At 33.8% G+C, this 14216-nt stretch overlaps 1 protein-coding gene across 3 annotated transcripts in view; it reads right to left on the bottom strand.

Annotated features, from left to right (window-relative positions):
* Nucleotides 1-14216, bottom strand: part of EMC2 (ER membrane protein complex subunit 2) — a 51212-nt gene that overhangs the window by 25682 nt on the left and 11314 nt on the right. For all 3 annotated transcript variants that reach the window (XM_068525449.1, XM_068525450.1, XM_068525451.1), the window contains 2 exons: nucleotides 12639-12724; nucleotides 5610-5667 (listed from right to left, as the gene is read on the bottom strand). In XM_068525449.1, the coding sequence (XP_068381550.1) occupies nucleotides 5610-5667; nucleotides 12639-12724 (144 nt within the window). The remainder of the gene's footprint in view (nucleotides 1-5609; nucleotides 5668-12638; nucleotides 12725-14216) is intronic.

The raw sequence follows: 14216 nt of genomic DNA, 5'->3' as shown, positions 1-14216 counted from the left end.
TATACACCTTAAATATGTGCAGTCTATTCTACATCAATTATATGCCAAAACAGTTTTAAAAATAGCACTAATTAGACATTAAGTAGAGTCTTGACTATCAATTTCCATTTATATTTCTTTCTTATACTTTTTATCTTATAAAATATGCCAATGTTCTGAATTTTTCTAAATTTCTTGTTTAGATCAACCTTTGTAAAAGTCAGTTTAAGTCAAAAATGAAAACTGTTCCACATTTTACAAGCGATTTTAATAATGGAGTCAGAATTTCTATTATAAAATATGAAACTTCAAAACGTTCTTATGACCATAAATTTGGTACATGCCTCTGTATATGTACAAGGAGCTAGCTAGCAATTTTTCCTGAAAGACATATCACATCTTAAAAAAAACTGAGGCCACGTAGGGAGAGAACCTGGAAAATGATTAAAGGATTAAGGTCTACCAGCAAAATACAACCTAGAGCACCCCCTACCCCAGATGTTGGGACACAGAAACAGACCACTGGCCAACAAAGGGAAAGCAGAGTTCCAGGTTCTTCTGCCTCTGAGGCTTATGCCATGACCCTGGGAAATATGGCATTCTAAAAGCATTTTCAGGGGCTTCCCTGGTGGCGAAGTGGTTGGGAATCCGCCTGCCAATGTAGGGGACACGGGTTCGAGCACGGGAAGATCCCACGTGCCGCAGAGCAACTGGGCCCACGCATCACAGCTACTGACCCTGTGCTCTGCAGCCCGCGGGGCACAACTACTGAGCCCGCATGCCACGGCTGCTGAAGCCTGCACGCCTAAAGCTTGTACTCTGCACACAACGAGAAGCCACTGCAATGAGAGGTCCGCGCACCGCAACAAAGAGTGGCCCCCGCTTGCCGCAACTGGAGAAAGCCCGTGCACAGCAACGAAGACCCAACACAGCCAAAAATAAATAAATAAAATAAATTTATTAAAAAAAAATAAAAATAAAAATAAACCATCTTCACTCTTGGCACGAGGCAATTACATCTAATTCCAAAATAAGACTTCAAATATTTGATATATCATAACAGGCAGTTCACAATTGGAGGCAAAATCTGATCTTTCTGAAATATGAAATTTAACTAAAAAGACAAGAATTATTGTACTTTCTTTCTGAAAGGCATTCATTCATTCAACAAGTATTTACTGAAGGCATATATGCTAGGCATTGTTGCATGCAATGGACATAATTTTTCCCTCAAAGAGCTTTCAAAGGATGAAAAGCCTACTTTTACTTTAAAAGCAGGCAAACAAAAAACTGACCAGTGTTGGGGTAACCTAAGGGATAAAAAGCTCACAGTGAGCCTAATTCAATACTTGATTTTGATGAGCTGGTGACGAAGATTTTCATACTTCAGAGTTATCCTTCTAAAATAACATTCATATCTAAGTTTTCATCATTTGTGTACTTTTATTGCAAAATATACTTTCATCCAACCCCATCCTCTTTAATTCTACTTATCCTAGGTTTAGATCCCCATAATCTCTAGCCTAAGACAGAAGAGCCTCCAAATTACTATTTCATCTCTTTTCACCTCTTTCAAACCATCTCCCGTACTACTGACAAAGTTATCTCTAAAAAAAAATCTGGTGGAATTTTACTAATCAAAATTTGACTTCATTCTCCATTTTCTAAGAATACAAATTAAAATTCTGTTACACCCAATATCTTGTAATAACCTATAATGGAATCTAATCCGCAAAAAGACCCAAATCACTATGCTGTATACCTGAAACTAACAGAATATTGTAAATCAACTATACTTCAATTAAAAAGAAAACAAAAAAGAAATAAAACTGTATTGATAATGCAGAAAAAAAATTAAAATTCTGAAGTGTAACATACCAGGTTGTTCACAAATGTAGACCTTCTTGTTGTATCGCTAGTCACTCTGAACAACGAACCAACTAAAAGGTATAAAATATTGTTCCTTAGAGCCCTAGTTTTCCTCAGCAGTAAATCAGTGGGGAAGAAGGGGGAGGTTAAAACTACACAGAGCACCAGAGCCATGCCCTCTCTTCAACAAGAATAGAAATGAAATTTCATGCGAAAGTCGTGTTAAAGGAGGCAGTTCAAAAAGAGAAATATACCTGGCCCTTTAAGCATATTAGAAGATATTAAACATCACTCATAATGCAAATTAAAACAAGGTAACATTTTTAACTAATTAGACTGGCAAAGATTAAACACAAAAAAAGCTGATAATATACCACATGGGAGGATACAGGGCAAGAAGCACTCTCATATACCAAATTAATGAGTATAGACAGCTAAAAAGCTTCTGTGGAGGGAAATTTGGTAACAACTATCAAGTTTTAAAATACATGGACCTCCTGACTCAGAGACGTCACTCCTAGGAATCTATCCTACAAATGACATGTACTGCAACACTGCTTCTGGGAGGAATATATCACATACCAAGGGGACTTAATTAAAGAAAGTTTTCCATCAAGACAGGGATTATACATCCATGCATTACAATGCTATGCAGCTACCTAAAGGATGAGGTAAAGGATGTGCTGACAGCGCATGAACTTTAAAAGATACTGCTAGGTAGAGTATGCCACCATTTGCATTTCCAACCATTCTCCCTGTCAAAAGGGACACACATGCACACACACTTATTTGTGTGTGCATGAGAAAAAATTTCTGGAAGAGTTCTTAAGAAATTGTTAACAACGTTTGCCTAAGTGAAGGAGGACTTGAGATCAGGGGTGGGAGGACTTATTTTTCAACATACACTCTGTACTGTTTGTAATTTTTTAACATGGGTACATGTTACTTTTTTCAAAAGAATATTTTACAGCTTTTCAAAAATAGATGAGATGTCCCATTTTAGCAACCTCCCAAAATTTGAAAACTTCCATTTTAATCACTTTATTCTTTTTTCCCTAGGTAGGCCTTGTACTTTAATAATGCTAAGGCTTACTCATGCCATTCATGGGATACAATGTCTTTCCCCAGCCTACCATCTTTGTCTCATTTAAGCCATACTCACTCATCCTTCAAGGCCTACAAGGCTTAAAAGTAATGCAGCAAATCACCAAAGAGTCAGGATTCAATAAGTCTATTTCAAAGTCCATAATGTGTTCATTATATCATGCTATCTCTCTAAAAACAAAGTCAAGGATGGTGTCTAATTCATCCTGCTAGTCTCAACAACAAGCATGTTGCAAGCACTCAACAAACATTTTTTGAAAGAATAATGAATGCATGTGAGAGGGAAAGAGAGCTCCTTAAAGCTTTAATCAACAGCCTCATTTCTATACTGGATATATAGGAACACAAAAGCAGATCAAAGAGTCACATGATCAGTTTTAGACAACGCAAAGCTCTACAATATAAAAACTTCAATTATAACTACGGTGTCTTCTACATAGTAACTTCACTGTTTAATATAAGAAAAGTCTTCCCCTACTAGACTTTATTAGTTCTAGGTCTTATATGCCTTTGTTTTTCTCCCTTAATGTCTACCACAGTGCTTTCTATGGATACAGTCACAGAAATAGTGTCTTTATTCTTAGTAACACCAACATTTTCATGGCTCTTGACAGGTACTCAATAAACATTTACAGAAGAACAGAAGGGACTGAGGGGAGACTAGATAAAAATAATATTTGATGAAAGAATAATACATCTAGCAAAGCTGAATTTAGTCACCTTGTTCTAAAATGTTTACCTAAACAACTAAATGATTTCGTTATTACCCCCTCATACATAGTCTATGAGGGGACCCAAACCATAAAACATGGAAAGTACTACAAGGATAGAGTAATATTTAGTTACATATTACCTGAGGCCCTGAAGTAGTGAAATAATTTATTTAAAATATGCCCAACTTAAACTGACACAGAAGTAAAATATGACTCCTAATTCAAAAAAATAAATTACAAACTATTAATCTTTTAAACTAGTATGAGAAAACTACATGAAACAAACTTTTTTCAGAAATCTGATGTCATATTTCATATTACACAGAAATATCACTGTGTAAAAAATGAATACCTCTGAAACTGTGGTAAAGTCTTAGAGCTGAAATAAGTACATGAGAAAATCTCCAGGAAAAGAAAAATGGGGCTTTTTATAAGGGATTGTTTTATTAAGACAGATGGCAAGCTATTAGTATAAATAAGATTTAAAGATTATTCAGAACTTCTCAATTTTAACTCTCTTTTTATTTGGGATATCTAAATTAACTGTTTTTTTTTTAATAACAGGTAGGCTTGCAGCTCTGTCAAAACTTTTCCCTGAACTTTCTGTATTTTGAGAATCCTTACAAAATGATGAATCCTTACCATTCAAATATCTACAAAACAAAACAAAACACCTAGAAAGTTTCCAGAGAAAATTTCCCTGGGGTGAGACTGTATTAAAAGCAATAATCTAAACCATTTCACAATATATATATACACATATCAAATCACCAAGTTGTGTAACTTACACAATGTTAATTATATCTCAATAAAGCTGGGAAAAAATATTATTTAAGCAAAAAAAATATGTATTCCTATAGAGTAACAAAAGGGGCAAGGAGAGATCAGGGATTTATGACCAATAAATGCCTGGTATAAATGCTATCTAAAAAGTGCACACTTCAATATTAATTTCCAAACTTAGCATAAATAATTTAAAATGAATCAAGTTACCAATGTTCAATCAGTATTTCTGCATCTTTTAATCCACAATCATATATTATATGACTTTTTTAAATGTATATTTTTAATAAACTACTTGCCAAATAAGAGAAAACCTTCACATAGTTGTATTATGTGTTAAGATAACAATTTCTGTTTCTATAAAAGGAAAAAACAAACTCAAACTGATTATTATTTAAAAACTCTAAAAATATTTACTTTACTTTAGCAGGCATATGTGTGCATGGATAGAATAATATGAAACATTGAAACGCCTGATACGTTATCTAACGTCTCTAACTTTTCATTTAGTAAAAGGTAAGTCAGAGGGAAGCCATTATGCCAATATAGTAAACTAAAATGTTCTCAATATTAAAAAAAATTTTTTCACGAGGGTGTTTTTAAAACAGATAAACTACATAAGTATATTTGAAACAAATCTTCTGCCCAATAAACTGAGATAAATATTTGTTCAAAATCAGAATAAATTAAAGATGTTATCTTAAGGAAAACATATACATATATATATCCCTATTCAGGTATAAGGAAGAAAGCAAAACTGAAAAAAAAAGTCTTCATTAATCAATTCCATATACTAATTACTGAGGTGACGTCTTTCATTTTTCATGAAGATAACTAAAATATAACTACCCAAACCAGAGAAGTTAGTATTCCATAAACTTCAAAGTGTTACAAAAACAATAAGCTCTGCTAGGTGTTTTTTTTTGCAAGCGCATAAAATTCATTCTTTCTAAATTTCAACTAGCTTCTTTCTAACAAGAGATATTGTAAGTCAAATTTTACTGAAGAGTTTTAAACCTATTTTTTTTTAAATGGCCCATCACGAAATATTTAAAATAACAAAATAGAATATGGTTCCATGTGTTTTTTTCCATTATTTCCAAAATAAATTAATTTCATTTCTTAAAACGAATTGATCTTCAGCACAACCAGCTAACTTACAGTGTTAGTTGGATCTTCTTGTAAAATTCGATCATATAGCTGTATAGCATCATCATATCTATTTAAAAAGAAAAACAAATATCAAGAATCACTACCTGAAAATTTAGTGACAAATAGTAAATACAGAAAAAGATTAAACTGGCAGGACTTTATATGCATTTACAATTGCTACTAAGCCTCTTCTGATCTTCACATGACGGCAAGTTTGCTACAATGTCATTTTCCAAGCAAAAAAAAGAAAAAAACATGTATAAAGTATTTATAGAAAAACTTACTTCAAAAACATACTGATTCAATTTGGCCTAAATACAAAGGTAAAAACTAGCAGCTCAGAGAGACACCTTTGTGGTCCTAGTTATACACAGAATTACAGCTAATAAACCATGAAAAAGAGTTTAATTTTAACAAATATATTCACAAGGAAATGATCTAAGTATTAATTCTCCTTTAATAAATATTTATGACAGCTTTTCTTAGTTGAGCTGGTGAAGTTCAATTCATTAAGTACCTATTAAGTATGCACACATAATACACTTTGCTGGGTTACAGTCTCATATGGGAAATAATTAACAAGTTTATCAAATGAAAAAATAATCAAATATGGCAGGATATAACTAAGAAGCCAAAATTAACATTATATGATAGTGAATCAAAGGGAGGGATACATCAGAAATCACATAAAGAACTTTACCTAACAATATACTCCTATATATGGTGATCTTATTTGGGATACAAGGAAATAGTTGAGTGATTCTGAAATTCCCTCCTAACCATATCCACAACCCCCAACTCCCTTCCAATCAATTTCTCCACTTCCGGATATAGATCTTTAGAGAAAGCAAAAAACGATGTTTAAACACTTTTACAGCAGTATTTATAAAACTAGGGACGGCAGATATACTCTTGTGATCTATTCTTAAGTTACCTATGATAATTTTTTAATTTTAAGTTTTTCTCTTAATGTTATTCAACACATGAATATTCTATATCATCATGGTGACACATCTTTTAATCAAACACTGGCCCACAATTTTAGTGACCAAGCCTGTATCTGTGGTTGTGGTCATGCCAGTAGGTAAGAATATTTAACTACTGTAGCAGACTACTGAGAAAAATAAAAGCAGACTTAATTTCTAAGTATGTCCATACCATGCAAAGGCCAAATAACATCACTGCACACTAAGTTAATCAGAGTTAGCAATAGCTCAAAAAAAGAAAATTAGTTTGGACATCAAATACATGATTATATAGTAGGTGTGCTAGCCTCATAAGAACCTGCAACTGTATGGGGAAAGAGAAAATAATATCATTAAATAATTATAAAATAAAGTATATAAACAAGGGCAAAATTAATGCCATAGAGCACGGGTTCTCACAAGACATAGTACATGAGAATCGCTTGGGGATCTTTTCCGAATTATATAGCTTCTAGGAAATATATTGGAAATGACAGAGGAAACTATTCATTCACTTCATTAATAGAATAATAATTTGAATTTTAGTACTTTCTAGTTTTTTTGGTATTTTATTAGAAACCATACATTGTTTTCACAGTTATATGAAAATATACATGTAAGGCACTAATACTGGTTTTATATTTGAACATATTTAAGTTATATTATAATAAAAAGTAATTTATGTAAAAACTGGGTCTGATGATTAATTTCATGTGTCAACCACAGGGTGCCGAGATCAAATATTATTTCTGGGTATGTCTCAGGGTGTTTCACGTGAGATTAGCATTTGAATCCATGGACTCAGTAAAACAGATTACCTTCCCCAATATGGGTGGACACCATCCAATCCCTCAAGGGCCTGAATAGAACAAAGGCAGAAGGAAGAATTTACCTCTTTTTACTGCCTCACACTGCTGGGGCTGGGACATCTCATCTCACTTTCTCTTGCCTTCAGACTTCAAACTGAGATTTACACCATTGGCTCCCCTGGTCCTCAGGCCTTCAGACCTGGTCTCAGACTGAATTACAGCACCAGCTTTCCTGGGTCTCCAGGTCACAGAGAGCAGATCCTGGGACTTCTTAGCCTCCATAATTGCCTCATAATAAATCTCTATTTTATATATATATGTATATGTATATGTATATACACACACACACACACATATACACACATAAATATACATACATCCCACTGGTTCTGTTTCTCTAGAGAGTCCTGACTAATACATTGAAGGTCCATAAAAATTTACCTTTAGTCAGCAACGTTCTCAAATCTACCTGTCTATTCTCCTGCATTACACCCCTAACAGACTGATCTCAGTAGTATTTTTTAAATGCCACAGATAATTCTAATTCACACAATCATGTATGAGAATCAATGGTTAAAGGTCCTATGTAACAAAAACATATAACAGCCACTCTTTCAGAAAAAAACAGTAAAACCTTACTAGGTAAAATGATAATATGAGTTTCAGTTAAAGAATAAAAGCTTAAAGAAATTAAAGTTCACTAGGTTTCTTAGAAACCTGAGTTAATACTTAAAAATAAATTATTGCTACCATATCAATTTTTTGTATGGCTGGAAAGAGGGTAGAGGAATGACAACTATTAAAATGTGTTAAAAAGATAATTTGAAAAATCATTCATCTTGGACTCTGGGATGTGCTTTGCTATTCATTTATTTTAAGAACGGGCTAGGAACTCATACTACTTGAAGTAAAACAAAAAGTGGTATTAGAGTGGAATACTGATTCAGGAGCAATCCTTTGCAGATTTCTTCCATTCTGTCCTCTGATTCAAAATTATTTTCTGCTAACCTATAATAATACTATTTTATTTATTTTTATTTATCCATGCCCTTTGCTAACTAACAGAGAAGATCCAAAGATATTAAAATATACATATACATAAACACATAAGCCAAAAGCCAAGAAATAAAAGGGTTAAGAAAAACTATATCAATAGATCCTATGTGAAAAATCTACTACAATTGAGGTACAAGTTAGCCCTGTCTCACCTAAAACACCAGGTTAAAAAGGTAAGAAACAACAAGCTGACTCTAAAATGAATATAAAAATTTAAGAGACTCAGACAAAATAATCTTGAAAAAAAAAAAAAAAACAAAGTTGAAGGACTCACACTTCCCAATTTTAGAACTTACTACAAAGCTACAATATCAATATTGGGATTGATACAGTGTGGTATATAATAAACATATATATATCAATGGAACAGAACTGAAAGCCCAGAAATAAAACATCGCATTTACATTCAACTGATTTAATTGCCCAAGACAATTAAATGGGGAAAGCAGTCTTTTCAACAAATGGTGCTGGAACAACAGGATATCCACAAAAGAAAGAATAAAGTTGGACACCTTCTTCATACTATAAAAAATATTTACTCAAAAAGTGTCAACGACCTAAATGCAAAAACTGGAACTATAAAACTATTAGAAGAAAAGAGGTGTAACCTTTGTGACCCTGAATTAGGCAATGTTTTCTAGAAATAACACCAGAATGACAAGCAACAAAAGAAAAAATGAACTGAACTTCATAAAAAAATCAAAATCCTTTGTAATCAAAGACACCATTAAGCAAGTGAAAGACAACCCACATAATGTAAGAAAATTTTTGCAAATCATATATATGATAAAAAACTTGTATCTACACTATATATAAAGAACTCTTACAACTAAATAATAAAAAGATGTAAATAAAGTAACCCAATTTAAAAACAGACAGTGTGAACAAACATTTCTCCAAAGAACATATATAAATAGCCAATTATTGCATGAAAAGATGCTCAAGATTTCTGGTTCCTGGTCTGGCACATAAAGACCTTGGAAGTCATCACTCCCATCCTCGCAAGAAAAAAAGCTGACCCAACAACTCTTCTTAGATCCATCAGATAATTAAAGTTACAGGGCAAACCACTGCATCCAAAATTGAGAGACAGGTGAATACAATCACAGCTTACTGGTGCAAACGACTCCATCAAAAACTGTTACAACTAATAAATTCAGTAAAGTTGCAGATACAAAATTAATATACAAAAATCTGTTGTGTTTCAATACACTAATAAGAATCTATCAGAAAGAGAAATTAAGAAAACAATCCCATTTATAACTGTATCAAAAAGAATAAAATACCTAGAAATAAATTTAATCAAAGAGCTGAAAGCCCTATATACTACAAACTGTAAGTTACTAATGAAAGAAACTGAAGACACAAATAAATAAGATGATTATCTCATGCTCAAGGACTGGAAAAATTAAGACTGGTCAAATGTCCATAGTACCCAAAGCAATCTACAGATTCAGTGCAATTCTTAAAATTCCAATGCCATTTCCCACAGAAATAGAATAATCCTAAAATCTGTATGGAATCACAGAAGATCTTGAGTAGCCAAAGCAACCTTGAGCAAGAAAAACAAAGCTGGAGGGATCAGGTGCCCTGATTTCAGACTATATTACAAATCTATAGTAATCAAAACAGTATGGTACTGGCATAAAAACAGACACATAGATCAATGGGACAGAACAGAGAGCCCAGACATAAACCCACACATATATGGCCAATTAATTTATGACAAAGGAGCTAAGAATATACCATGGGGGAGAAACAGTCTCTTCAATAAACAGTGTTGGGAAAACTAGACAGCCTGAATGAAACTGGACCTCTATCTTTACACCATACAGAAAAACAACTCAAATGGATTAAAGACCTGAACATAAGACCTGAGACCATAAAACCCCTAGAAGAAAACGTAGGTGGTAAGCTCCTTGACATCAATCTTGGTGGTGATTTTTTGGATTCAACACAAAAAGCAAAGTCAAGCAAAGCAAAAATAAACAAGTGGGACTACATCAAACTAAAAAGCTTCTGCACAGCAAAGAAAAACATCAATAGAATGGAAAGGCAACTTATGGAATTAGAGAAAATATTTGCAAATCATACCTGATAAGGGGCTAATAACCAAAATATTATAATAATAAGAACTTATATAACTCAATAGCAAAAAAACAAACAATCCAAGTAAAAAAGGTCAGAGCAACTGAATATATATTTTTCTAAAGAAGACACACAAATAGCCAACAAGTCCATGAAAAGGTGCTCAACATCACTAATCATCAGGGAAATGAAAATTAAAACCACAATGTGGTATCACCTCATAATTATTAGAATGGCTATTATCAAAAAGACGAAACATACGAAGTGTTGGAAGGATGTGGAGAAAAGGGAACCCTTGTGCACTGTCGATGGGAATGTAAATTGGCACAGTCACTATGGAAAACAGTATAAAAGTTCCTCAAAAAATTAAACACAGAACTACCATTTGATCTAGTCAATTCTACTTCTGGGTATTTATCCAAAGGAAATAAAATCACTAACTGGAAAAGATATTTGAACCCCCATGTTCATTGCAGCATTATTTATAATAGCCAAGACATAGAAACAACCTAAGTGTCCATCGACAGATAAATGGCTAAAACAGTTTGGTGTAAGTACAGTTGACCCTTGAACAACGTGGGGGTCAGGAGCACCAAACCTATGGCACAGTGGAAAATCCATACATAGGGGACTTCCCTAGTGGTCCAGTGGTTAAGAATCCGCCTTCCAATGCAGGGGACGCAGGTTCAATTCCTAGCTGGGGAACTAAGATCCCACATGCTACAGGGCAACTAAGCCCATGCGCCGCAACTACTGAGCCCACATGCTCTAGAGCCCGCACGCCATAACTAGAGAGCCCACATGCTCTAGAGCCTGCATGCCACAACTAGAGAGCCCACGCACCACAACTACTGAGCCCGTGCACCGCAACTAGAGAAGCCTGCGTGCTGCAACTAAAGAAGCCCACATGCTGCAACTAGAGAAGCCCATGTGCCACAATGAAGAGCTTGCATGCCATGACGAAGACCCAGCACAGCCAAAAATTAAAATTAAAATTAAAAAAAGGAAAATCCATATATAACTTAAAATCGGCCCTTCCATATGCAAGGTTCTACATCCACATATTCAACCAACTACAGACTGTGTAGCACTGTAGTATTTACTATTGAAAAAAACCCACGTACTAAGTGGACCCACACAATTCAAACCCATGTTACTCAAGGGTCAACCATATATACAATGTAATTTTACTGACCCATAAAAGAGGAAAGAAATTCTGCCATTTATGACAACCTGGATGGACCTTAAGGGCATTATGCTAAGTGTAATAAGTCAGACAAAGAAAGATAAATACTGTATGATCTCACTTACATGTGGAATCAAAGAGAACCTGAGCTCACAGACACAAAGAACAGATTAGTGGTTGCCAGACGAGGGGATGGGGAGTGGGAGAAGTGGGTGAAGGTGGTCAAAAGGTACAAACATCCAGTTATAAGATAAATTAAGTCCTGGGGATATAATACAGCATGGTTTACTATAGTTAACAATACTGTGTTGTACATTTGAAAGTTGCTAACAGAGTAAATCTTAAACGTTCTTATCATAAGAAATATATAACTATGATGATGGATGTTAACTAAACTTATTGTGGTAATCATTTCACAATGTACACATTTAACAAATCATTGTTATACACCTGAAACTAATACAATGTTATATATCAATTATATCTCAATTAAAAAAATAATAATAGCTTCTATACCTTGAGTGCCTGAGAGGGCACTACACATACATCATTATTAATTCCCAAAACAACCCTGACAAGTTGGTAATATTCTTGTTTTACAGAGGAGTAAGGCTGAAAATCTTAAATAATTTGCCAGGTCAATAGCTAATAAATCCTTAGAAACAGGATAGGAAGCCTGTTCTTACTCCAAAGCATGATCCCAATTCCACTAGGCCAAAGATGGTAAATGGATTACACTCTTATGTCAAATCCTATTTAAGGAGAGTAACTTGGCAGGATTTAGGCTGAGAAGCACTCTGACACTATTCTAAAGCTCAGTAGCAAAAGATCTTGTACAATTAATGATGTTGCCATGGGTATAGAAGGACCTAAATGTAAGACCCCATGTTTGCCATTTTAAAACAGGATCACACTATTTACAAGATTCAGTTACCTCTCCATGGCTTCAAATCTCATGCCAGTTAGTCGCTTGACTCTGTGACTGCCAGGGAACTGTCTTCTCAACTCTTGAAGACAAAACTACAAAAAAATATTGGTAAAAAAGACTTGAAGAGTAGTAATTACACTACATGTACTAAATGGGTTACAAGGAACAGCTTACATAGTCTTCAATGTTTCTTCTTAAATAATTTCATTACTGAGATCTAATGACGTAAGTGAAATTAATCAGTAATGAATAATGGGGTGAAAGAAGAACTCTGAACTTACAGTGAGGACAACAATCAGTTCTCAGAAACTGATCAAGCTCTTAACTAAGAAAATGAGCAGATTATGAGGTCCACTAATAACTCTTCGAATACTACTACCATATCACTTAAAAACTGCTTCCATAATGTGTCAGGCACCACTTAAATAACTACAACTGCTTCCTGGCCTTTTCTTCCTAAGTATTGCACAAGCATTGTCTTGATAAAAATTAAGTTTTTTGGTAGTAACCTCAAGTCCCTAGCAAATACTGTTAACACTTTGTTTAATTTTGCCCTGTTGAAGTCATATTCTAATCAATCACCTTGTCAGTACACGTGTCCTGATTTGGGGTCATAAAATACAGACACCATATCAATGGAGTACCAATCTCCTTTTGGCAGATATCCATAATTCACCCATCAACTCAACTACACAAATAATCAAATATTTATTGAGCACCTACTATGTTCTCAGCAACCTATAAGGGATTATAAGAGTCTTGGAAGTGCTAGAAATATTAAGCATGATAAAAACGGTCCACTCTAGTGCCCCAAAGCATAAGTGATTAAAAATGCCTTTAACTAATGAAGAAACTATTAACCAATAATAAAATAAATTTTAATATGATCTGGAAATATAGCTTCAAAGTCTGCAGCTATAAATTCTGTAATAAGAAAAATATTCAAGTTAGTCAAAACTGAAGATGATGTTCATTTATTTCTCTGACATCATGCAAAACTCATAGTACTTGTTCAATCAAGATAACTGTGCTGAACTTCTGAACCATTAAAAAAAAAAATACTGTGTTACAAAAGAAGTTATTATCTATTCACTTAATCTCCTACTTTACCAAATGGCATTTTGCTATACAAAAAAAAAATTTCAAAATTTCCCTCAAGATATAAGCTGCCACCTCTGTTGGTATTCAAAAGATTATGTCTCATAGGTTCTAAATGTAATACAACGGTTTCGTGGAATATTTTTTATCACTGGTAGCTCCACTGGAATTATGTGTATAGTCAACATAACATAATTACCTTGAAAAGGACAAAGCTAATTAGACATCCATATGTTCTCCGGGTATTTCTACTTTCTGTTTTTTTTGTATTTCTTTTGGGCTTAAATGAGGAAGCAGCATGAAGGAGCACTTAAAAGCTCAGGATTACAGAACAAAAGAACAGAAACCACTGCTTCCTGATTTATATAATGAATATAGTGATAGTATCAAACACAAATCAAATTAAGAAATAATTATAAAGATTAAATAAACCATGATGTAAAGCATTTAGCATAGCACCTAGCACATGAGTGTTTAAAAATATAG

The sequence above is a fragment of the Eschrichtius robustus genome, chromosome 17 (assembly GCF_028021215.1).
Source record: "Eschrichtius robustus isolate mEscRob2 chromosome 17, mEscRob2.pri, whole genome shotgun sequence".
Lineage (NCBI taxonomy): Eukaryota > Metazoa > Chordata > Mammalia > Artiodactyla > Eschrichtiidae > Eschrichtius > Eschrichtius robustus.
This window is presented reverse-complemented; position numbering and strand designations above follow the sequence as displayed.